This window comes from Lepidothrix coronata, unplaced genomic scaffold, assembly GCF_001604755.1.
Source record: "Lepidothrix coronata isolate B3197 unplaced genomic scaffold, Lepidothrix_coronata-1.0 Scaffold48, whole genome shotgun sequence".
Classification (NCBI taxonomy): domain Eukaryota; kingdom Metazoa; phylum Chordata; class Aves; order Passeriformes; family Pipridae; genus Lepidothrix; species Lepidothrix coronata.
Window position 1 is genome coordinate 4921146 of NW_016690228.1, and position 23337 is coordinate 4944482.

Genomic DNA, 23337 nt, shown 5'->3' on the forward strand with positions numbered 1-23337 from the left:
AAAAAATAAGATATATGAAACATTTCCTGGCCATACAAATAACTTTGAAAAGCCTCAATGTCATGACTGATTAAATGACATCTTATCTAGTAGAAGTACTTTGCATTTGAGAGATTGTAAAGTCATGAATTATTTTCCATTTGCAGTTTTTTTGGTTTAGTTGGGATTTTTTCAGGTTTCTTTATTGTTTAGTTGTTTTGATGAATGATGCATCAGGTAGTATAGTATAAAGACTTGTGCTAGGTTATGTCACCTAATGCAAGAACTGGGACTAAGAATATCTTGGTATCCCTTACTATGCCATCACTTCTTGCTCCCTTAGATCCTAGTCAGATTCCTTTGCCTTCTCCTGCTAAGCCTTTCAGGCCACCCAGATGAGCAGACATACCAATTCCTGACATTTTCTTCTGAAAATCCAAAGATCTCTTCTGCCTTCTGGTGCCATGGAGGCATTTATATCCTGGGAAGGCAGAATAGAAGAGTTTGTCACGATAACATGACAGGAACAGCCTGATCATTCACATCATTCATGAAGACTGATCTTAGGACCCATCTCAGGACCCATCTCAGTCACAGAAGACCCACAGTTTGTCAAGTTACCTTCCAGCCCTGGCCAACTGCTGCCTGCCCCATTTGAGGTGGTCACCAAAGGACCAGCAGCCATCATCTGGGCTATCTGATCTTCCAGCATCCAGTGGAAGAACAGAAGAATAAAAATCCAGAAGCAAAGGAGATTTTACAACATCACAATAAAATGTTTCTGGTTTTGAAGCAATCAACCTCACCAGATCTACAGTGTAAACAAACACGTAAAGTGGAGGGCAGATTGCACTTACCTTCCCGAATGCTGGATTGAATTGTATCTGATAAAAAAGCCAGACCAACATCAGTAAAAACTTGAACATTATTTGAGCCACCACCTGCAGAACATCCAAGATCATACGAATTCATAGCATTAAATACCTGCCAAATAAAATAGTACGGATGTACTGTACAGGCTTGTAAAGGGTTTATATATATATTTTAGAAAAATTCTTGTAGCCTTTGATTCACAGAAGCAAGGCAAACTGGAGGTACAAGCTGCATTTGGAAACTGAGATTAGAGCTAAGGAATGTTTTAGTTAGGAAGTGATTTCAAGCAATGGTATCTTAATTTACAGACTTGTCTGCCATTGCATGAAAATTCCCATCTTAAATATACCATTCATCTTAAATAGACAATAAATTGCAAAAGAAAAAAACATTTTCAAGTTTAGCAAATCAGTGTTTAAGCAATTAATAGCCATTAATTACATTTTGATCGTCACATTAGTCATGGAAAATTTTGTTTGACTAGTAGATACAAAATTTTCTTCTTAGAAATATCTTACTTTTTTGGCTGTAAGCTTATTTTTCTTATTCAGAATAAAAACTGCTTTATCAACCACAGCTAAGGCAACTTTTCCCGCATGGTCCGTTTCAATCTGTAAATTGATGATATCTGTTGGTTCATATATCTCTTGTTCTGTTCTCACTTTAATCTAAACAGAAAAGATTGAAACAAAAAATATCAAATTTGTTAATAAAAAGCGAAGAGTCTTTGGGCCAGGAATACTGTCAGCTGTGATTGTCAGCAGTCAGAGGCTGGGGGATGCTTCTGTTTTGTGGTGCTTCTGCCTGGGATCCTGTGTTTTGGAAGACGGAGATGCAGATATTTCTCACTGAAGGAAATCATGGGGAACTAAAAGATGTGTCTTGCAGAATACTGGACGCTGACTTTCAATGATGAATAAGCACAAACAGGAATTAAAAGTACGTGTAAGGGATTTGCTGAACTAGGGTCTTCAACATAATTTTGTTATTTTCCAGTGGAAACAAAATTGCCATGAAATACAGGAAAAGACTAATTAATGTACAAAATTAACTGACTTAAACCAGTCTGTAATAATACTACCTGCTTTCTATTGCACACTCTTGTTTTTTAACGTGACTGGGTAAACTCAGATCTGGTTCTAATGTAGACACTTTGTGGTTTAGGAGGGAGTAGGAACGATGATTATGAAACTAATACGGAATCCGTAGTAGATATGCCAGCTTGACCGTAACTGACTTCTGTCATTGCATAAATGAAGAATTGGTTTGTGTTTTAGAGATAGATAATTTTTCTTGAAAACTTTTTCTTCCCTATAGACTATCACATTCTTTTTCCAAAACAAATATTTTAATTGTAAAATATAATTTTAGACGGCTGACATTTTTCAGCAGTTGTGTTTCATGCTATTAGGAAAAATTCCTGTCATGTTTTTTTCATTTTACCTTATGGTCCCACAAAGGAGGAGGAGGAAAGTGAAAGGAAGGCTTAGAGGGACTCCTATTTTACCCACACTTCATTTTCTAATTTAAACTTTTTAAAAGTGTTTTTGAAATGCTACAAAATCTCAGAAAATTACTTTTAAAAGAAATCAAAAACCCTGAAAAATTACTTTGAATTTGGTTTTTTTCCCAATACGTGGCTTCACTTTCTTTCATGTGGCACACCTTACTACAAAAAGACAAAGTTTAAAGAGATTCTGCCCCTCAACAATTCTATTGGTGTTTCACTGCAGATTTCTAACATATAGACACTCACGGGGGGGGCTTTATCTCTACAAAACTATATTCTTCATCTTTTTGAGGCACAGCCTGTCCTGCAGAAGAAGGATATCTCTTTTGTCACTCTTGGAAGCCTTTCTGCCATCATTCTTGGGAGTCTTTTCAAGCTATACCTTTCAGCACGAATCCTGATGACTCCCTTTCTTCAATAAAAATGATACGTCTTTCACTTTTTAACCCCAGGCCTGCATTTGCTCTGCTGATACCCCATGTTTTTGTTTTCAATTTGGATAAAATAACAGAAGCTACAAGCTCTGGAGGTACCTTTCCTTCACAGACATCCATAACGTCCACCCATACAGAATCGGCAACAATGTCTTGACGGTCCTCATTTGCAATGAAGTAGTAGGCTAAAAAGCGAAAGGCAGGCACCATCTTCTCTGTGATTTTAAGGTTTATTATTTTTTTTGAGGATGGGACCCTCCCCAAAAGCTCAGCTTGTCCCTTTGCCACAACCTGCGAGGCAGAAACAAACATAAATAAAATACTGCGAATATACCCTAGAATGAGCATTTTGTTGCATAATTTTACACATACATATATGCATATATATACATAGATATAATTTTCTGAAGTGATTTCTGTTTAAAACATATTCTGTTCTAATGGCACTTAACAGTTTTAATTCTTAACCCGTATACAAGTAGCCTGGAAGAGACTAGCACACAGTGTGGTGGTGAGCCTCTGCTGCAATGGTCTTGTGGCCCAGGTTTGAACACAAATATGCCACCCTCCACTCAATCTTACAGCTTGAAAAGAGGTACCCAGATGTCAGTCTTATCTTTGTCTTCTATAATGACTGATCATCACCCCCACAAGGATATCAGCTTTACTTAATCTGTAGTTAGTACTGAATCTTTCAGATAGTGTGAAAAGGTTGGAACAGGTTTCATCCAAAAACTACTATTCAGGATAAAATATCACAGCCTTTAATTGATTTCAGCCCATCTTTCACTATTTAATGCCTTTCTTCTCACACTATGTTAATTATATTAAATTGAATGGAATGAAAAACAGACACAGTGGCAGGACTGACAGTGTTCTTCCCTGAACAAAACATGTGGAGTTTTCCTAAACACACAATGAATGGGCTTCTGGAAGATACAAATACATGCTGCAGCCTTCTCTGAAATCCTCGCTGCCCTCATTTAGATGACCAAAGTTTAGGAGAAAGCCTTGCTGCTGCTCTCTAGCAGTGTCTCTCACCACATCTCCCACACACCCTGCCTAACCAGCACTATGTCTTTCCAGAGCCTGGCAACACCAATTCCAAACCTCTGCTAAGTCATCCAATGAAAATTAACCCACAAATCTAAACTTAACTCCTAGGGATACAATTATTACAATATATGAGAGTCTTATTAAAAATAAATGGGAACTGGTGTCTGTGGTGTTTATCATCCTGGGAAATTTAAGCTGCCAAAAGAATTAGGATGAAGAGAGGGAGAAGAGGATTAAACACATTTCACGTCCAAAAGATTCACTCCTGAAATGTACCCATGAATATATTTGTCTCCTTCAGCAAAATAAATACTGTGCATTCCTGATCACAGGCTGAGTAAGATGGTTTCCTCACTTTTCTATCTACAGATCTGCTTTTCAGTTGTAGAATGTAATTTAGGGTCGTAACAGCCAATGCCTTCAGTATCATTCACGACAATCTTTGTAGGAGATAACACTGACCTACTGATTAACTAAACCAAAAGGAGGTAATATGGAGCCATGGTAATACAAAAATCATGTATTATTTGTGAAAAAACCCAGTAGTTAATTATAAAAGACATTTTTTATATATTCAACATCCCCTAGAATAGGACTAGATTTTCTAATTGCAGGGTCCAAACCTTATGTATATATATAATCTGTCCACAGCAAGGTGGGCAGTTCTGTAATAGCTGGGAAAAAAAAAAGCATTTATGGGAATCAGACCTATAAAAACAATATTATGAGGAAAGAATACAGATTGGAAGGAGTGTGAAAGAACAAGATCTGGATTAAGAGAAATTTGGATTAAGATATAATTGTTATAGATATCATAAAAGTTATCTGCCTGGGATTTCAGCTTTCAAAGCTGTCAGTTCTTTCAAAAATATCCACATAATTATGCAGACAAACATTACCCCATATGGATCTATTTGCTGTAGACTGCATTAGAAACTACAGACTAAAATTTATACTTACATGTCCTTCTTCAGGAAAAAAAATTACAGAGATTCATGTATTACATGCCCCAGAATATATAAAAATATAAAAAAATAATAGAATTATAGAAATAGTTTCTGGAAGGGACTTATGGAGATCTCTAGTCCAACTGCCTGCTCTAAGACAAGACATCACCAGTTTAAGGTTAGGTCAGATGTGGTTTTTCTCTAGTTGAGTGTTGAATTTTTCTGAGAACGGAAAGTACCTAAACCCTCTGGGGAATCTCTTCCAGTATTGCATTCATCATTAGTGAATAGATTTTTCCAAAATGAACCTTCCAGGCCACAATTTTTAGCCTTGGTCCCTTATTATCTTGCATGGCACCATCTAGGAAAGTTCGCCTCTCATTAAAGTTTGAAAGTTTTTCTCTCATTATGTCTGTAATTTCTCTTCAAGTAATTTTAGGTTACTAGTAACTCACTCTGAGTCTCTTCACTAAACTGAACAAGCCCAATTCCTTCAGCTTGTCTTGGTGGGTCAGGTGTGCCAGAAACTGATTGTGTCTGACAGTGAGACAGTCAGAACACTGTCTCACTTGCCCTTTGCTGGACATTAATAACTTGATAAATATTCTGAGATGTATAATTCCTAAAAGAAATTACTGATATGATACTATTTTGTTTACCATATAATAGAAATAGTCAATCTTTCCACTGCCAGACTGATGAATGTCATTCAAAGTGATGTGTAAAGTATCTCCAGGTGCCACAACAGCATGTGGGATGCTGATGCTTAGGTAGTTTGGGGAAGCAGACTGGTATCTTTCAACTCTGATACTGGCTTCAGGTGATTCTAATTTTTCTTTTCCCTCTTCAGCCTTTACCTATCAGGGAAGAAAAAGACAGAGTGAATCAAGTGTCCCGCAGGAGATAGTATATAGTGTCACCATTAATTCATATCTTGACGGATTATTTGGAAAATGCTGTGAAGTGAGATGAATCATTGCCAAGACCTCATTAGCAGAACCTCTCATCAAAAAACAGGATTTTAATTATTTTATTCTCTCACCCCATTTTGTCTCTTGTTCCATTTTAATTTGGTATCTTTCATTCTTGGCTCTTCTGAATGAGAAATAATGCCTCAAAATGACTCAAAAGTGATTTTGTACTCAGATAAGTTTTTTTCCCATTTTATATTGTACACTTAAATGAACCCCCTGAGTGGGCAGATGTAGCCTACTCTCTGGATTGCTCAGGACCTTTTTCTTCACCCTCTTCTCATAATTTCCTATCATTTTCCATGGTGAGACCTTACAGTCCCATTTCTGTCCTTCATGCCAGGAAAATGAACATCAAAACACTGAAAAAGTGCACCACTATAACCAACACATGTATCCCCAAGGCTCTGATGTACTAGAGTGCCTTTCATGTCAGTGAGACATCCCTCAGGCCCCTGGTCTCTTTAAAATATCCTACACAGTCTGAATAAAGCTCTACAGATGGTGTAAAATATGATGTTCCACCCTCTGTGCTAATTTATTGAAAACTTATCATTTTCACAGTCATTTGTAATTGTGTTCTCAGTTCTTCCCAGTGGTATACTTTTAAATATGGATGTTTGGGTTTTCTTTACCATTATTTCAAGCCTTTGGGCATCTCTGGGGATGTCAAATGTAAGGGGGATTAGGCCCTCTTTATTAGAGAGTGCAGTCTTCTTCATTGGGGGTTTTCCAGGCAAGGTAATAGTAGCAGTGACAGGAAGGGAGCCAGCAGGAGAACCATCAACCAAAGTGACAGATGCCTATTGGAAAAAAAAAGTTTTTGTTACTTAAAGGAAATCCTGGGTTTAAAAAAGGCTTACAAATAAGAAGCAGTTATTTTTATAAACTCAGAAGAAATACAAAAGTGTACACATTAGTGTTCAAAAATTTGAGCTTTGGGAGAAGGGGGTAGAAATCGACTCAGTCTGGACTCCAGCTAAGGTAAAAATCTGTCAGTAAGGATTAAGAGCTGTCCTAGATATTTACTTGGCATCTATTTGGTCTATGCTGATCCCAGAGACATTTGTCTTCAACTATTATAAGGTAAATTTATGACTTTAACTTGTTGTAGAAAACTCTGTAGAAAAACTTGAAGGTGTGAAGTTTAAAATAGTAAAAATTTCAATGCATTTTTTTAAAAAGGTAATATGCTGTTTTAGTTTTCAGAATTCTAATTTGACAAGGGACTAACTTGATACAATATTACTAATTTAATATTTTGATATGGAAGTGAGGAAGAGATTGCTGTTTTATAAAACCTTGTAGGACAACAGTACGCATTGACTTCCAGAGCAGAAAACCAGCATTTTCTGGCTGCTCAGGCTCTGAGTGTACAGAAACAAGACAAACCAGACACAAACTGTAGGTCTGTGTTGGATCTATTCCTAAAGGTCTCTGTCCTATAGAGCTCCCATTGGATCAGACAAGGAAAAAGGGCAGATACAAATGCATTTCTTTAGAGGCAAAGATACAATCAGCTAAATACTACATACCACAACAGAGAAGGGGGCTCCAGGCACAAAATTCTTTTTGGTATTAGACAGATCAACAGCATAAGGAGATTGCACAAACTTCACATTGCTCAGTTCCTCTTCCCTCATCTCACCACCTATTAATATCAAACAGTACATGTTGCTATGAGGGCAATAACTACGTACTTGCATATAACCACAACATCTCTCATTTCTGTTTCCAAGATTAGTTTCACCTTTAGCAGCATATATAAAGGAAGGTGAAATATGATTCCCACACAAGAGCTTCAGTTTTTAGAAGAGGATGAATAAAAATTCGTCTCTAATACATCAATTGGAACAAAGTACCTGCAAACAAAGGGCACACTACCCCAGGAGCCATTGCAGCCACACACCTCCCTTTCTGAGCTGTTGGGGCTCCGTTCCTGGGGAAAGGCTCCATCAAAGACTGACATAGAAGTTACTCAGAACTGGTAGAGGGGTTGGGACCTTAGATCTCTAATTTTCTGAAAGATTTTTTTTTCATTTTCAGCTACTAGTGAGAGTTAATATTACCTAATGCCATCTTCTGCAACTTGCAGCTTGAGCAACTGCTTTCCATCTAAGATTCTTCTAGCTAAAACAGTAATTCTTCTAGTTACACCACTACCAATAACTATATCTAAAGAAACTAGTTGCACAACTTGTTTTAAACCAAATGCATTTAGAAACATGTTTCAACATCCTTATTTTCCACTTTAGCTCTCCAAGGTTGAGAGGTGTCAGTAAAGCCCACTACCCCTTCCCTGTCATGCATGTAATTAGTACCAAGCCCAGCAAGTACACAAGTGTGAGGGGAGCCTGCCTGTGGCAGAAAGAGGCAGCATGCACAGCGTGGTAGAGACCATGGCTCACCATGAGATCTTGTGCCCATCGTGATGGGCAGGAGTAACAGGAGTACTTCCAGCCCCTTTTGCTCTTGCCATAAATGTTGTGGCAATAGTGCATGCTAGCACCTATAGTAGGTAATACTAAAGAACTGCACAGCTGCAATGAATCTGGCTTAATTTTAGGATTTTAAGGAATCCTACTTAATGTATAGGATTTTTAGGAATTTATGGAATTCTTGTAATTCTAAGCTAAGTAACTAGACTCCTTCTATAGCTATTGGGAACAGACACCTCTGGAGTGCAGTTTAACCCATCCATTCTCTATACTGACTACACAAAATACTAGAGCTCTGACTTTACGTTCACATATCTAAAATAAAGGGGATCAATTTCCCTACGAAGAAAAATAAAAATCTTGCCCCTGTTGGAAAGGTCAGCTTTGTCACAGATTTAGCTTCAGAAGTTAGCTCCATTATTACCTGTTACTATCTGTTTCCTAGAAGAACAATCGCAAGCAACCATTAGAAACTCTGGAAGACATGCTCCAGGCTCATGTCTCAGATGAACAGCAAGACCAAGCAATTTGGACTATATTGTGCTTGCACATATACCAAGTACCACAGTCTAATAAAATTGTGGGACATAAGAGGACAAACAGGACTCACAAGGGTTAGATCCTCCTCTGCATTGCACTGTGGCTCTAATACATATGCCTTACCTCTAACCTGACAGTTTAGCCTGCTGACGTACAAAGCAAGCTAAGTTATCAAGTGCAACTAATAAATTTATATATATGAAAGGAATGGAGGTGGCTAGGGCAACTGATCAACAAGATCTTATGGGGATTAATTTATTTGCATTCATACATGTGTCTGATGCCACTTCAGAGGGACTAGGATATCTCAGATATCCTCACAGAGCTATTTCATGTGGGACAGACCCCATAGGACAGTACTCACAGGAGACCTGAGTACTTCTGGAGCAGCAATGGAAGACAACACAGGACCACAGGGCATTTAAAGTGGTCAGGATATTTGGGTTCAGATAAGTGAATACCACACAAAATGAAGTTTTTGTACAGAAGGGAGTCAGATGAAAGAGGCTGTCAGGCACTATAGGATGAGGAAGCTTTGCAGCAAAGATTGATCCAGTTGCACAAGATTTCCCACATGAAGGATTACAGTAGAGAAAGGCCAATATAAATATTACAGACTGTATCAGCTAAGGCATAGTGTACTCACTTGCAGTTTCTACAGTGGTAACAGCAACATATAAACAAAACCCTTCCAGAGTGGAAACGCTCTTCCTTAATTTCTCTTCCAAAAGTAGTGTATTTAAAGTGACTCTTCCTTTCCCGTTTTGAATCTAAAACAAAAGTGAAAAAAAAAGAAAATCAAAAAAAAAGGGGAAGTGACAACCCTTTACTGGTTTGTTGCCATTAGAAATAAAAAGTGTTGCTTATATCATGACTATGGTATTGCAGGGTTCTAAGTTTCCAGAATTTCTGACAATATTAAGCTTAGGTACAATAAATCAAAATAGTTCCACTGAATACTTACAGATAGCTGTTGCTCCAGGCCTGGAACAAACACTTTGTTTTCATTTTCATCAATGATGCCAAATCGCACATATGCAGCACCTTGAATTTCTTTCCCATAAGAGTGTCTTTGAAAGGAAGAAAAGCAAGGAGGTGAATTTTTGTCTTAATAAAAAACAAGCATAAATCAGACATCATTTTATGTTGAAATAAAATTGGAATATTTGTAGGCATCCCATCTGTAACTAATACCTTGAAAACAAAAATTAGTCCTACTCACTTGTAACTCAAACATGAAGACTTTTACTGACATGTTTACCAAGTAGTGATTTCAAAAGCAGACATATATATGGAGTAAATCATGTCGGCAGAATCACATGTCGAGACACCATCTGACAAAATTTGTACCAGAGTAAACAAAACTTTTTTTTTTTTTAATGAATTAACAAGAGCTTTAGTTGCACAGTGAGGTCTCACACAACTCATCCCCCTCAGAGAGAGCAAGGGAGGTATCCAGTTTCTTTAGCTTCGATGCACAGCTAATTCCTTTGTATGAGACACCTCATGAGAAAAGCGTTTGAAATAAGGGATCAGAGAATCATTTCAGGGACTGATATGAAGTATTTAGTTCCTCTGAAGATGTACAGAGACAGATCCTACCAACTGATATTTTAATACATGCATTAGGTACAGTAGACACCCTCTACCCTACATCTCCCCTACAGATTGAGGCAGTATAGCATAAGGTTCACTTGTAAGTGAAATATTTGCCAGATAGGTATCTGTCCAGAACACCCCTGGATGTTGCATATAGGTCATGGAGAGAGAGGATAGGGCATGTAGGACATGTTGTACCTGGCTCCTTACTCAAGGAAACCCTGGCAGATGGAATCCTCTGGCAGCACAGTGGAGGATGCTACCTGTGCTACATGAGACTTGTCATGGCCATAGTGTTGTCTTTTGCCTGTGGAAATCCTGCTTTATCTCAGTTCTGTAATGGTTTATTTTTGTTTAAACAAAGCCTTTTTCAAATTGACCCGATCAGCAGCACTGATCTATACCAATGAAAGCAACTGAGACACAGTTCTTATGAAAACTCCATTAAATTCCAGAACTAATAACGGTGGGAAACAATAGTAAATATACCAAGTAACTTTATTACATGCATGGCCAGTTCAGAGAAATAAGTTCAATTATCAGGAATTCCATATGTTGATTTTGATGAAAGTCAGGCAGCACCACTAGGACATTTTCCAATAGACAAAAGAATTATATGCAGGTATTAAGACCTAATTTTTCTTCTTAAATAATTGCGATGTTAATGAGTATTGAGATATATATGAAGTTTATAAACTCAAAAATGAGTGCTGCAATAGCATAGAGAAAATTTTAGAAAGGATTAAAATTAAAGCCAGTGATTTGATATTACTTCATATCACAGTACCAAGCAATCATGATTAAAGCTAGTAATTCAATAGAACCAAATAAAGAATTGCAGGTGATCAAGAGGAGATTAGAAGAGTTGAGTTCAGCCAAGCAAAAAGAAGTGGATATAGGATTCTGTCTGCTCTCTCGAGGTGTGCTGGGGAAGGAAGGACCAGCAGAGTTAAGGGCAGAGAGCAGAAGTCCAACAGGATATACACTGGTCAGGCATAAATTTAGATTAGAAATAAACCCAGATAAGAAGTAGGGGGAATGGGGGATCAGTATTCCACTTGGATACAGTTACAGGGTCCATGTAGCAAATCTAACGACTGTGCTCTGTTTGGACCAGGTTAATTAAATTAAACGAGTACAGTGCTGTTGTACTGCAGAGCTCAACCCATCCCCACTCTACTAAACAGCAAAGTGGTCACATAAATACCTTGGGTTGACCTTGGTTCGTGCTTCTTCCTAAAAAGGTTCAGAAATTGTCTGGGGAGTGCTGCATGGAGGAGGTCAAGCCCTTGCCATGCACCAGCTGAGCCATTGGCAACTAAGCTCTGGGGCTTGGGAACCAGCTGGAACTGTTTAATTGACTGACCAGGTGGCTCAAATAATTTCTCTGGTATCATGTTGAAATGCAGACAAAGTTCCTACTGCATAAGGATAATATTTGAATAAAATAATAATTCATTTGCTGCTCTTAATTTGGAGGGCTTTCTAGAGTCAAACACAAGGTGAAATATGAATGGTCACAGTAGTAATGATGCATTAGTCACCTGCACTCACATAGAACCATAGAAGCAGTAAGGTTGGAAAAAGTCTAGCTATTAACCCAACACTACCAAGTCCACCATTAAACCATGTCCCTAAGTGCCACATCTACATGTCTTCTAAATATCTTCAGGGGTGGTAACTTTACCACTTCCTGAGCAGCCTGTTCAAATGCTTGACAGTCTTTTCAGTGAAGAAATTTTTCCTAATATCCAATCTAAACCTCCCCTGGTGCAACTTGAGGCCATTTCCTCTTGTCCTGTCACTTGTTACCTGGTAGAAGAGACTGACCCCCACCTCACTACAATCTCCTTTGAGGTAGTTGTAAAGAGTTGTAGAGACTCCTTTTATCTAGGCTAAACAACCCCAGCTCACCAGCTTTGTTGCTCTTCTCTGGACATGCTCCAGCACCTCAATGTAGTGCTGAGCTCTAATCCTGCTGGCCACACTATTTCTGATACAGGCCAGGATGCCATTGGCCTCCTTGGTCACTGAAAAATGTTAATAATTAATTCCTATTTAACTAAAGGTTACTGTAAGCCAAATTACTTCTATGGTTAATTACTGTCAGTGCTTAATAAAGGCTCAAATTTTGGTTGTATAGAGCAGGATTTTTTATTCTTATTTGCATATTACCTTAGCAATTTCTATACTTAGATCTTTCCTCCCTTCTGTATTGACTGTCTTCTCTCTTCTATTTGCATCAACTACTAAGATAGACACAAACTGTGCAATGGTAACTTATCAATAAGATATTCTTATACTATTCAATTATGTGTATGTTTCTAAAAGACAATACTCAAAGAGGTTTTGCCTAGGAAACTTAATGAAATACCTTTATAAAACTATACAAGTTATTCTATAGAATTAGTAAGTTACAAGAATGAACTTCTCTGCTAAAATATCTCCGAACAATGTCACGTGTATATTTACATATTATTCAAAAATAATTGCAAACCATTAATAGTCAAAATACTAAAAGTTAATGGAAACAATAAGCTTTACAGGTCAAAAATAAATAATCATTATGTAATAAAATATAAACAGTTCACTTTCCGCTATCTTGCATTATTGTTACCATACAAAAAATTTGCCCGCTGTATAGCACTACATATATTTAAGAGTACGGGCTGAAATAACTCTGTGTGATCCTATTCTTGCTTTTGTGCTAAAGAATGTTAAGGGATATGGTGAATCAACCTCAAAAGCCATGAGGTGCTGATTTCTGTTTTAAGGAGTTGTTCTTAGTGGCAGTCTAACACTACTTGCTGATACTGCATGGTCAGCTCTTCCCTGACACATCAAAATTGCCTGGAAATGAATCTGAGCTTTTGTCTACCTAGGGAGAAATAAACAGAATAACTAATTCAGTATTATGTAGATAACACAGAGTACCTTATTTCAGGAGATGTATTCTTCCATATCAACTATCCAGTGTGTTTGACAATATCCTAAACCCCTTCTCTGTTTGATTGTACTGGTAAATATTAATTTCTGATTTTTAAAGACATAAAAATTAGATTCCTCACTTCTTTGAAACTGAATAGATTTCTCCCAACTATGAAAGACCAGCTACTTCCACATGCCTGCTGTTATTTAATAAAATTTACTCCTCTTCAGAAAAAAAGAGAAAAAATGTATCTAGTTCTGATTTAGTCATTCTCTCAACAGGCAGTTTCTTAGTATTTTGACTCCTATTAAACTTGAAAATTCAACAGTCAAGAAGGTTTGAAAGATGTTGATAAGCCACTGCTAGTGTACAGCAAATTTAGATCTGTCAATTCGTGCTCAAAAATACCAGAGCCACAGAGCACTAAATGCTTATTCAATTTCAGTTCAATCTGATTCTTCAAAACTATTAAAAATATTTTGATGGGTTAACTTTTCACTCTCTGACTTCCTAAGTTACTCTGTGTTTGATGCCATTCTAATTTGGTATGGGACCAGGTAGAACTTATTTTTCATTGAGCCCTGACTCAGGGTCTGGCCAGTCTTGTAGTCATGTCTCATCCAGACCAGTGCTGCACTACTGTGCAGCAACAGACATATGTGTAGTGATGGTCATGGAAACTCCTCCGATTAATTGTATTTATTCCCCTGGAAATATTTCTGCAAACAAGCACTAGCTTACAAACTTCACTGGGCCTTGAAAAAATAAATACCCAAACTTGAATCCATTTCTACTTGAATTAAATAACACATCTGTGGCTTTAGAATATTTCTAAATGTAAGAAGCAAAAGTATAAAGAAAACCAGGTGATCAGTTTGCCTGGAACCTTACCGAGCAACACAGAGGAGAATCCTAAATAGTCGCCTTTACTAGCAAACTAAAATATTCAGAAAATCTTACTCACCTTAATCACCAGGACTTGAACCCAGGTAGAATTTTACACTGATGTCTCAAGTCATTAGTGGAAACAGAGAGTATGTAAGATTAGTCAGATTCAAGTAAAGACAGAAGTGGGTTAACTGTTAATGACAAGAAAAAGGAAGAAGCTGCAAAGTTCACAATCTACTTATCTGCCTCCTGAAACAACCTGACTCTGAGCACACCTACTTTGCCTCGATATCAAACACAAAGCTTTCATTCCAGATGTGGTAGTATGGCTGAAGTGGGATGAGTTTGACTTCAAAAGATGGAAGTTCTGCATGAAAAAAAGAAGGTGAAAGGTCATGACATGCAAGTTTCAAACATATCTTAAACTCCTGGCATGTGGCAACACCCACTGAGAGGATGCAGCTGCATTGAGGGGATGTTTTAGTTTGAATCAGTAGTGAACTATTGAAGCAAATCTCTAATCATCTTCCCTTATTCTGCTTTGCTTCATATAGTGGAGCAGTCTTTGAGCCCACAAAATTAATTTATTCATTTATTTACAATGAAATTAAGCCAGAAGATAAATTCCAACTGCTACTGGGCATTAAGTGCCCTGGACTAGAAGCAGTCTGAAGTAAACCCACCCTGAAATGGGTTGAGTGTGGACATGAGATCCCCAGCATCAGCTGTGTCACTTTGAATTTGCTCCTATAAAGCCAAACTATTTGCTCCTGTAGATATAGTCAGGGTAATTCTGCATGTAGGTGTTTGTGGAAGATGCAGTAGTCTCCACTATTCTGTTACATTCGCTACCTAAGGCAAAACTAGTTTTGTTAAACTGAGATTTTCATACAATCCCGAGGTTTTCTTTTGTCTTTAAGAAAAAAACCCCAACAAAATAACAAACCCACACTAACTTTTACAAGAAGGCATAATTTCAGTGCAAATAAATCAAGCAATTTCTTATCCCAATTTGTTAAATTTTTACATTTTTACTTTTCCCACAGTGCTTTTACCGTTGCTCAAAAAAAACTTCTTTGAGTATAGGAAATCTCATAAACTTCCAGACTGAATTCTACCGAGAGAAAACAGGCAGGTTTTTTTTCATCGTAGTCTTCACTGGAAACTTTGGGAGAATTGCAATGACTTTAAAAGGGAGCTCATCTCATTCTTTTTTTTCTGCAGTAGGAGAGCCCTTACAATGTTTGGTGAAAAATGTTAAAAAAATGTTAAAAAAGATACTAAATCTGTATATAAATAAAGGTGTTTCTCTTTTTAAATACAAGTGGAAGTCATACCAAAACCAGAGTTTTCCTTCTGTGCATCAGAGATAGCAATGATGCACAGAAACACTGTAAAATTTGTCCTTACTACCTAAGTAGAGCCAGGTTTAATCACTGCAGTATATCTTTTAACACATAGTGGTAACTTCATATATTCAAAATGCAAATTTAATATTCTCTTACCATATTTTTTAACTTCAAATTCAGCGGAAACATTAGACATTTCATGTTGGTGAAACCAGGCTTTGATTTTCCAAGTTCCAGGCCTAAAGTTCAGATGCAGTAGAAAATAGTTAATTAGGATTCCTCAGATATTTGATAATGCCAATATATAATTATCAGTAAACACTAATATTTTCCTTACTTTGATCTCATCCCAAACTAATTTATTAATGGATTTCTCTTTGCTAGGAGGAGCCAGCAATATATTTCCAAATGTCCTAGAAAACACTCAAAATAACTGTACGAGGAAGTACAAGATAACATATTTGCAAAACACATGTAACATGTATTACCTTTGAAAGTCCTCAGAAATAGAGCACTCATCAAATATTTCCTATAGCTTATATTCATTGTGATATCAAAATCAACTTAGCATGCAAGAACACACTGAATATTAAGTAAAAGCCTGACCTAAAATGATTAATATTTAATAATTAAAATATAATTAACGACACTTTGCAAACTAAGCTCTTGCAGAAGTGCTTTCTTGAATGAAGCCATACATTGGAGCAGATATGTACGCAGTTTTTTTAATTTTCCCCTATCAGGATACATGCTGCTAATTACAGGATATTAACATTAAATTCTGGACTCAAGTCTCCAAGATGAGGTGCTTAAAGGTAAAAAGATATTAACCATAGGCTCAATCTTTGCCCTATGGTGAGAGAAGGACAATTCTGAAAAGTAATTCTAGCAATTCAGCAGTTAAAAATCTTAATCTACAGGTTTTCATACACAAGGCACAGCAATAACGTACTCAGCAACGTCAGGTATTTCAAAATGTTCACTGAACACTGCCTTTATTTTCCGATCTGACTTTTTAACCACCATTCCTTTTGAATTCTGTTGAGACAGAGAAAGTAAACATGAAATTATGCACCAGGTGTCAAACATTTACATCCAGAAGTTCAAGTTCGTATACTACTCCTATGGAAGAGAAAATTCTTCTCTGACTTTCCTACTTTAATATTCACATGCTCCTGATATCAGCCAAAACCAACCAGAAATATCTTACTATATGTAAACACTGAGAGGAGTCAAAGCTATAGTTTTGCTCTTACATCTTTTGTGCAAGTTATTCATATTTCCTGTGTTGAAGAAGAACTCATCAACAGTGTTTTTGCATACTTACTAGCACAGCAACTGTAACCGTGTCATCTGTTGGCCTCATAGCATTGTCCAGAATGAAGATCCTGTATTTTACTGTTTAACAGAGGAATAAATACAGTCACATATTTTTTTTTTTTGCCTTTCTAGAGAGTAATTATTACAAGCTGTAAAATGAGTTACTGAGTTTGGTATTTATTGAATTTAGTATTTACTGAATTTCTGTTAATGAAAATAAGTCTGAGAAATTTCAAAAAAGAATTACATTCTCCCACAGGCTTTGCATGTTACCTGACCAGAAAATCTCTTGAAGCAAGTCCTGAAAATTACTCACTTTTATATTCATTCTGCAATCGAGGCCTGAAACCAAACTCAAGAACTCTATTTACTTCCATCTCTTATTACTTAATGAAATTGTTAGGTAAGAAAGCAGTTGTGGTCTTAAAGAGCAAAGGACACATTGCTGGTGGCGCAAGCAGGACCAATATGAGTTTTGGTTTTTTGCAGGTTTCTCACAAATTTGTTTGCCAAAGGAATGTTGTCATTAAGCTTTTTGAATAAAAAAGAGCAGATTTTGTCTGGCTCCTGTTAGAATGACTCTTTGGCTCCAGTGGCATTTCCACAAAGGTTGCTACAATGCACAGTCCAGACCCTGCAGAAGTCCTGGCTGCAGGAAGGATCAAGTCATTGTTGTTTTTTCTAATCATGCCCTTGTAACATCTATATTCAACATTCAAAATGCAGCATTTGTATTTTAACCTTTGGAACTTTGTGTGTATATAGGCTTGTCTGTTTGAATAAAAATGTAGCCTTTCTTGGAGGACAGGAGGATGCGAATGCTCTGAACAGCCTTAGGAAGCTCCCTGCTTTCAGTGACCAGCAGAACATATGGTTGATTACTCTTCTTGAACAAGTTCTGTTGCAGAGTCCCTGGCTTGACCTGAAGAGGACAGAAGGGAAAAATCCACAGAGTCACAGATGAGCCTGTTGACTTTGGGGCCACATAGATGATGCCCCAAAACACCTGAAGTGCTTAAATAATTTTATTAGCACCATTCAAGAGAAGATTCTCAATTATATCTTTCTCACTGAGGGTTATATCTTTCTTCCTAGATGAATATTTCTTTTAAAGTATAGATACTATCTAATCCTTTATTTTCCATCATAGAAATACACTTTCTTCTGTTCAAAGGCAATAACTCAAGCCTGGTGACTTTTCTTCAATTTACATGCTTGTTGAGTTCCAGTCACCATGCATCCTGTAATCCGTATTATGCTAAAATCTTGTCTGTGAGATTGGTGCTTTACTTCATGCAGTTTTATGTGATGCTTCTAAGCATCACCCTCAACAGGAACCTGATCTGAAAGCTCAGCTGTTAGCTTTGGGGGAAACTGATCAGAGCTGAAATAAGTATTGCTGTGATGTTTTCCAACCAACTAGCCCAAACCAGTGCTACTGAACAAAATCCTGCCAGACTTCAAAGAATCATGGCAGAAGCAAATGATGCAATGCAGGGTGTAAAGAACTAATCCACTTAAGAGCTTGCAGAAGCAACACAGGCTTTGTTCTGAGAGACAACACATTTTTAAAGGTTTCTCCTGTTTTGTAACATGACCAGTAGTAAGTCAAAGATATGAATGCAGTCGTAGTTTAAGTGATGCAGAACAACAATGATAAAACAATTAAACTGAACTTATTTTATCACCATGTGACAAAATCTTGAGCTTGTTATTTGGGCACAAAAGCGCACTTAAAACCACCACTTAAATTCCATTAGGTGTTCTTTTATTAGCTGGTTGGGTGAATATGGTGCAACTGTCACTGGAAATGGTGTTCTACCAGTGTCTCTAGGAATCAGTGTTATCTCTGTCCCAATCTATTCTTAGTACAAATTATGTGCTTTTTATCACTTAATTAAAAAAATGTACATCACTGTGATGGCAGACTCACCATTATTTTTTTCATCTCCTGGTAGTCATTATTTTGGTTAAGGTTAAAGATGATCCTGTCTGATAGGAGCTGATTTTTAAGCTCATCTTTGAAGTACGCAGTAACTCGCACAGGACTCTGTGCTCCGTGGACTTGAACTGTTATTGTCTCGTATGTGCCCAAATGTACCACATTTGGAGCAGTAATAAGAAATCTAAAACAACAGACAAACAGATTTTCCAGTATGCTCAGTGATTGTCCAATCAGTACAAATTTTAAAGAAAAAAGCAGACACTCACAGAATAGCTGAGCTTGGGAATTGTGGAGATCAACTGATCTATTGCCCTTGTTAGTCAGAATAGAGGTTAAAAGTAGACAGTTTCTCCTCAACTGATCCCCAAATTCTGAACTATCACATTTAACTCCTACAAAACATCAGTCCCTATACATAGGAGAGAAAAAAACCTGCAACATGTCCCAGGGACCCCATTTATAGCCTGGTTTAACTCAGACGAAGTTTTACAAACTCGAATTTCTTAAACAAAATGAGGCCATGCATTGAAAGACAATGAATACATATTCATAAATACATATTTAATGTTACAAAGTTATGTATCTTTGTGTATTAGCACTTACATTATGACAGCTTATGCTTTAATATGTCAGGAGAAATCAATTTCCTATCTAACCATGTGTATGGGGGTACAAGTAGCCGATCTTCATTGCAATATCACTGTTTGTGAAATGCAGGAAATGAGAGACCACAGAAGGTAAGATCAAAGCCCTGGGAAGGGTTGAGCTGGAGGCTAAACTGGTTAGGATTTCTTTTTTTCTCTTTATTACTTTCCTTTATTCTAAACTCTGCTCTGGTGCTTCTTAGCAATTAATTTCATGACCATTAAAATGTAGATCATTATTCTTGCTCCCATTTTTTTCCAGGATATTTTACACACAAAAATCAGAGAACTATGTCAAAAGTCATGTCATGACTCTTCACATATAATGTCACATACACAAAGAATAGTTCTCAGTTCAAGTAAGCTGCTTTTGGAAAATTATTATTCTGCAAAAGAATTCTAAAATGAAAGGTAAATGATTTTGCTATTATCAGAATGGGTCAGCTGAACTTTCTCTTTTTTACTTTTTTAAAATAATGTTTCTTCTTTCTTAAATGTATAAAATAAATGGTGGGGTATAGCAATCAGGGAATAAAACTGATATTTAATTTCATTCACTCAGAGTCTGTTGGTTCTAGCAAAAGGTGACACAAGACCTAACTTCACATATGGAAAATAGAGAGTAATGCTTGCTCTCTGACATAGTCTACAGAAATTCAAGGTATTTTTTTTTTCCTGAGGTATAGTTAGTTGCTTTGGATGTTTAAAAGTTTACCTATGTAATAGCTCAGTGAGGTATGGTCACTAGCCTACACTGCCCATAATCTCAGCTAGCCAGACCCAGGCCAGATCTAGTCTCAAAGCATCACGCTATTTTTCTGATGTAATGTTCAATTTCATATACCTGATAAATTCAGCACCTTGTGTTTCCCACATCCCATTACCTCAGGGAAAAAATCTATCTCAGTCCCCCTTTCCACTAAGACTTTTTTCACAGATGACAAAGATTGTGCTTTACTAATGATGAAGTATGTCTCAAGATGCCCCACAGGAGCCCCAATATCAACTTTTTGTGGGGCTGTAGTTTTCATGCTGATGTGGACACTGGAGTTTAACACCAGGCTGCAGGCAGGAGTCTGCACCTGGATGAAACATCATCAGAAAAGAAATAAGTATTTGGGGCTAGAGATAACCTCAAAGGTTACCTGATATGGAAGGGGAAGAAAGTTTGAACTGACAGCCCAAATATCTCACCAAAGCTCTCCTCTGAGTATGGTAAGTACCTGCAAACATTTGATCCTCATGGGAACAAAGAAAGAGTCTCTTCTGCTGTACCTCTGCCCTACAGATAAAGATTAATTTGAAGGACCTTTAACGTACTCCACAGGTTTTCTCAAAGAGTAACACCTATTTCCCAAACTCAGGAATTTGTCCAACTAGAAGAACCAGTATCAACACATGTAAGTCTCCACTAAAATAGAGGATAAATACAGAAAAACACTGAAGCTCTCCCAAAAGTGAAACCTTTGCTTTCTGCAATGTACAGCTCAATTACAGAGATATTGTTTCCGAAGATTTTTCAACCCAGTACATGTCATAAACAAAAGGTGAACAAACAGCAATAACAGAATGAACAACATGCTTTAGTGGGATATTTTTAATTATTCATTACTAAGTGGAGGTCTCTTCCCTTAAAAGTGCCTTAAAAGGGCTGTTTTAAGCTTTTTACCTCTTACCTATTTAAGATTACACAAATTTTCAGTGATCTAAGAAACTGGCTTTGTTGATTCTCTATCGAGAGAAAGAATATTTCCTACTTTCTCTTCCAAGGGATAGGATTTAAGAATTGATAACAAAATGTACTTACGATGGTGCTTGCTGTGTATCAGACAGCAGCAAACAAAAGCTCATGAACAATGCCAGCCTTTCCATTGGAAAACTCTACAATATCTGCAAAACAGAAATACCAAAGAGCCACTGTCAATTTAGGTCCATGCTGTAAGAAATGGGCTGATGGCATATTGCAGCAAAGAATATTACCTATCCTGGTTATTTATTAATGACTTGCAAAATGGTGCAACCAAACATGATGGACATGCTGGTGATGTGCACATTAATACCCCAGGGACAGACATTCTGGACTAAGACACAATTTTACATTTGATTATTCATCCATTCTCTTCCCAGCTTCAACATTTTGACATGACAGCAACTAAAAGTCACGTGCAGAGACAAGTTTTCACAAATACTGCAAAGGCATCCCAAAATCAAACTAGACACTGTGGCTAAAAGAGAGGCTGTAAAGCATTTCTAAGTGGGGACAAACGCAAGTGACAAGGCCGTTCTCTATGCCATTACTTAACCCCAGGCATTTCTGTGGTCCAGCAAGGTGAGAGAAAGCTCCTTCTGGTTTATATAGCACCAAAGTAACTGTGCTGGAAACCTACCTGTACAACACCATCTCAATCTGTCACGCTTGAAGGCGTTCATCTGCTTTAATTTCTGTGGAAATAAAATTGATGGCTCTATCTGAGCCACTCAGCCCATTTTTCCTATATGTTCGAGACAGAGGGATTTCCAGAGGGTAGTCTCATCTTAGCATAAACATATAAAATGACTCATCAGCTGATGGTATTTCAGACTGTAGGAGAGACACAATATCTTACAAGGTAGGATATTGATTAACAGGGGAAAAAATTGTCTGAGGAATAATTGTTTGTACAGGAACCAGTTTTGATCAAAAGCAAATGAAAGAACAAACTGAAACTTTCATCAGGTCTCATTTTTACAAACCTTTACTGGACTGTTGTCTCCCAAACATAATTTTGTTGACTCATGAGAATGGAAAAATGCCCATCTGATTTACAGGCAGGTCAAGTCTCAGAAATGATCACATGGCTATCCCCCAGGTTCTGATGATAAACTGCCCTTTAATACACCACATTTAAGTCTGTGTCTTTAATTATTAGCAATGGATGCCTCAAAACGGCAGTCCAGTATTTGTAACATGAATTCATGCTCACAGCATGGGCTCACTGCGTGTTGTACTGTAAAGAAGAAGGGACCTTCACCTCACCCCGCCACCTGCATAAGTGACATCTCTTGCCTTCCTTTCAAGACAAGGAGGTAGGGAAAGAGAAAAAGTTGTCAACAAGTCAGTTCACTATTTTATGGTAGGCATGCCACAAGTCTGGTAGCTCCCTTTGAGACCAAAAAAGATGGCAAGTACACTCTGTCCATTGCTGGACAGAGAAAGGGCCAGCAGCAGTAGCAGGAAGAATGTTTCTGACTTCAAACTAATATCAGAAAAAGCTAAGTTTTGCCTGCTCTAGGCATAGTTTTTTTTATCAAGAGACAGCCAGTTTCCTTCACCCTTCCTCTCCTGGTTTCCACTCTCACTTCAGGTGTCAGGAGGGAGGAAGAAGTTGAGGAGAGGTACCTGTGGATCCTCAGGGTCCAAATCTGTGCTCTTTGGGAGATGTTTACAGAAGTTCAGACTTGAGAACTATTAAGAACAAAGTTATTTTCACTCTGCCCTCCCTCTACACCCTCTAATTCCCTCTGCTGATTTATTTCCATGCAAAAATCTCATCATTTTCCTCAGAGCTTTTGGCCTCCCAAGCCAAGCCAGGTGAGGAGGAAGAGCAGCGATTTCCATCACAAAGCTGGTTTGTGTTCAGGGCAAAGACATGGAAGAAGAAGTCCTCTTGGGAACAGGGCTCATACTCTCCACAGGGAGCAGAAAAGGCTTGTTAAACTTGCAGCTGGTAAAACAAGGACTTCTCACTCTTGCAGAGATAATGAGGGAATTAAGAGCAGCAGTGGCTGTGGAGCATAAGGCTCCTGCCATTTTCAGAGACAGTTCTGCTTCTACAACTTGCACTGATGCCATGCAAGGTCGGAGCTGATGCAATTACTAAGTCACTAAAACAGGACAAGAAACAACTATGAGTGGGTTCTTTGCTTTTCTACAGA

General features: G+C 37.5%; 1 protein-coding gene across 1 annotated transcript in view; it reads right to left on the reverse strand.

Annotated features, from left to right (window-relative positions):
• Nucleotides 1-21375, reverse strand: part of LOC108497462 (complement C4-like) — a 47844-nt gene extending 26469 nt beyond the window's left edge. The window contains exons 1-16 of the mRNA XM_017815090.1: nt 21230-21375; nt 18767-18959; nt 17575-17755; nt 16841-16911; nt 16466-16551; nt 15670-15752; nt 14444-14531; nt 9713-9818; nt 9395-9518; nt 7306-7421; nt 6406-6573; nt 5459-5656; nt 2896-3087; nt 1371-1520; nt 837-963; nt 389-460 (exon numbers count right to left, since the gene is read on the reverse strand). Coding sequence (XP_017670579.1) covers nt 389-460; nt 837-963; nt 1371-1520; nt 2896-3087; nt 5459-5656; nt 6406-6573; nt 7306-7421; nt 9395-9518; nt 9713-9818; nt 14444-14531; nt 15670-15752; nt 16466-16551; nt 16841-16911; nt 17575-17755; nt 18767-18959; nt 21230-21294 — 2020 coding nt within the window. The 5' untranslated portion in view covers nt 21295-21375. The remainder of the gene's footprint in view (nt 1-388; nt 461-836; nt 964-1370; nt 1521-2895; nt 3088-5458; nt 5657-6405; nt 6574-7305; nt 7422-9394; nt 9519-9712; nt 9819-14443; nt 14532-15669; nt 15753-16465; nt 16552-16840; nt 16912-17574; nt 17756-18766; nt 18960-21229) is intronic.
• Nucleotides 21376-23337: the final 1962 nt, after the last annotated feature.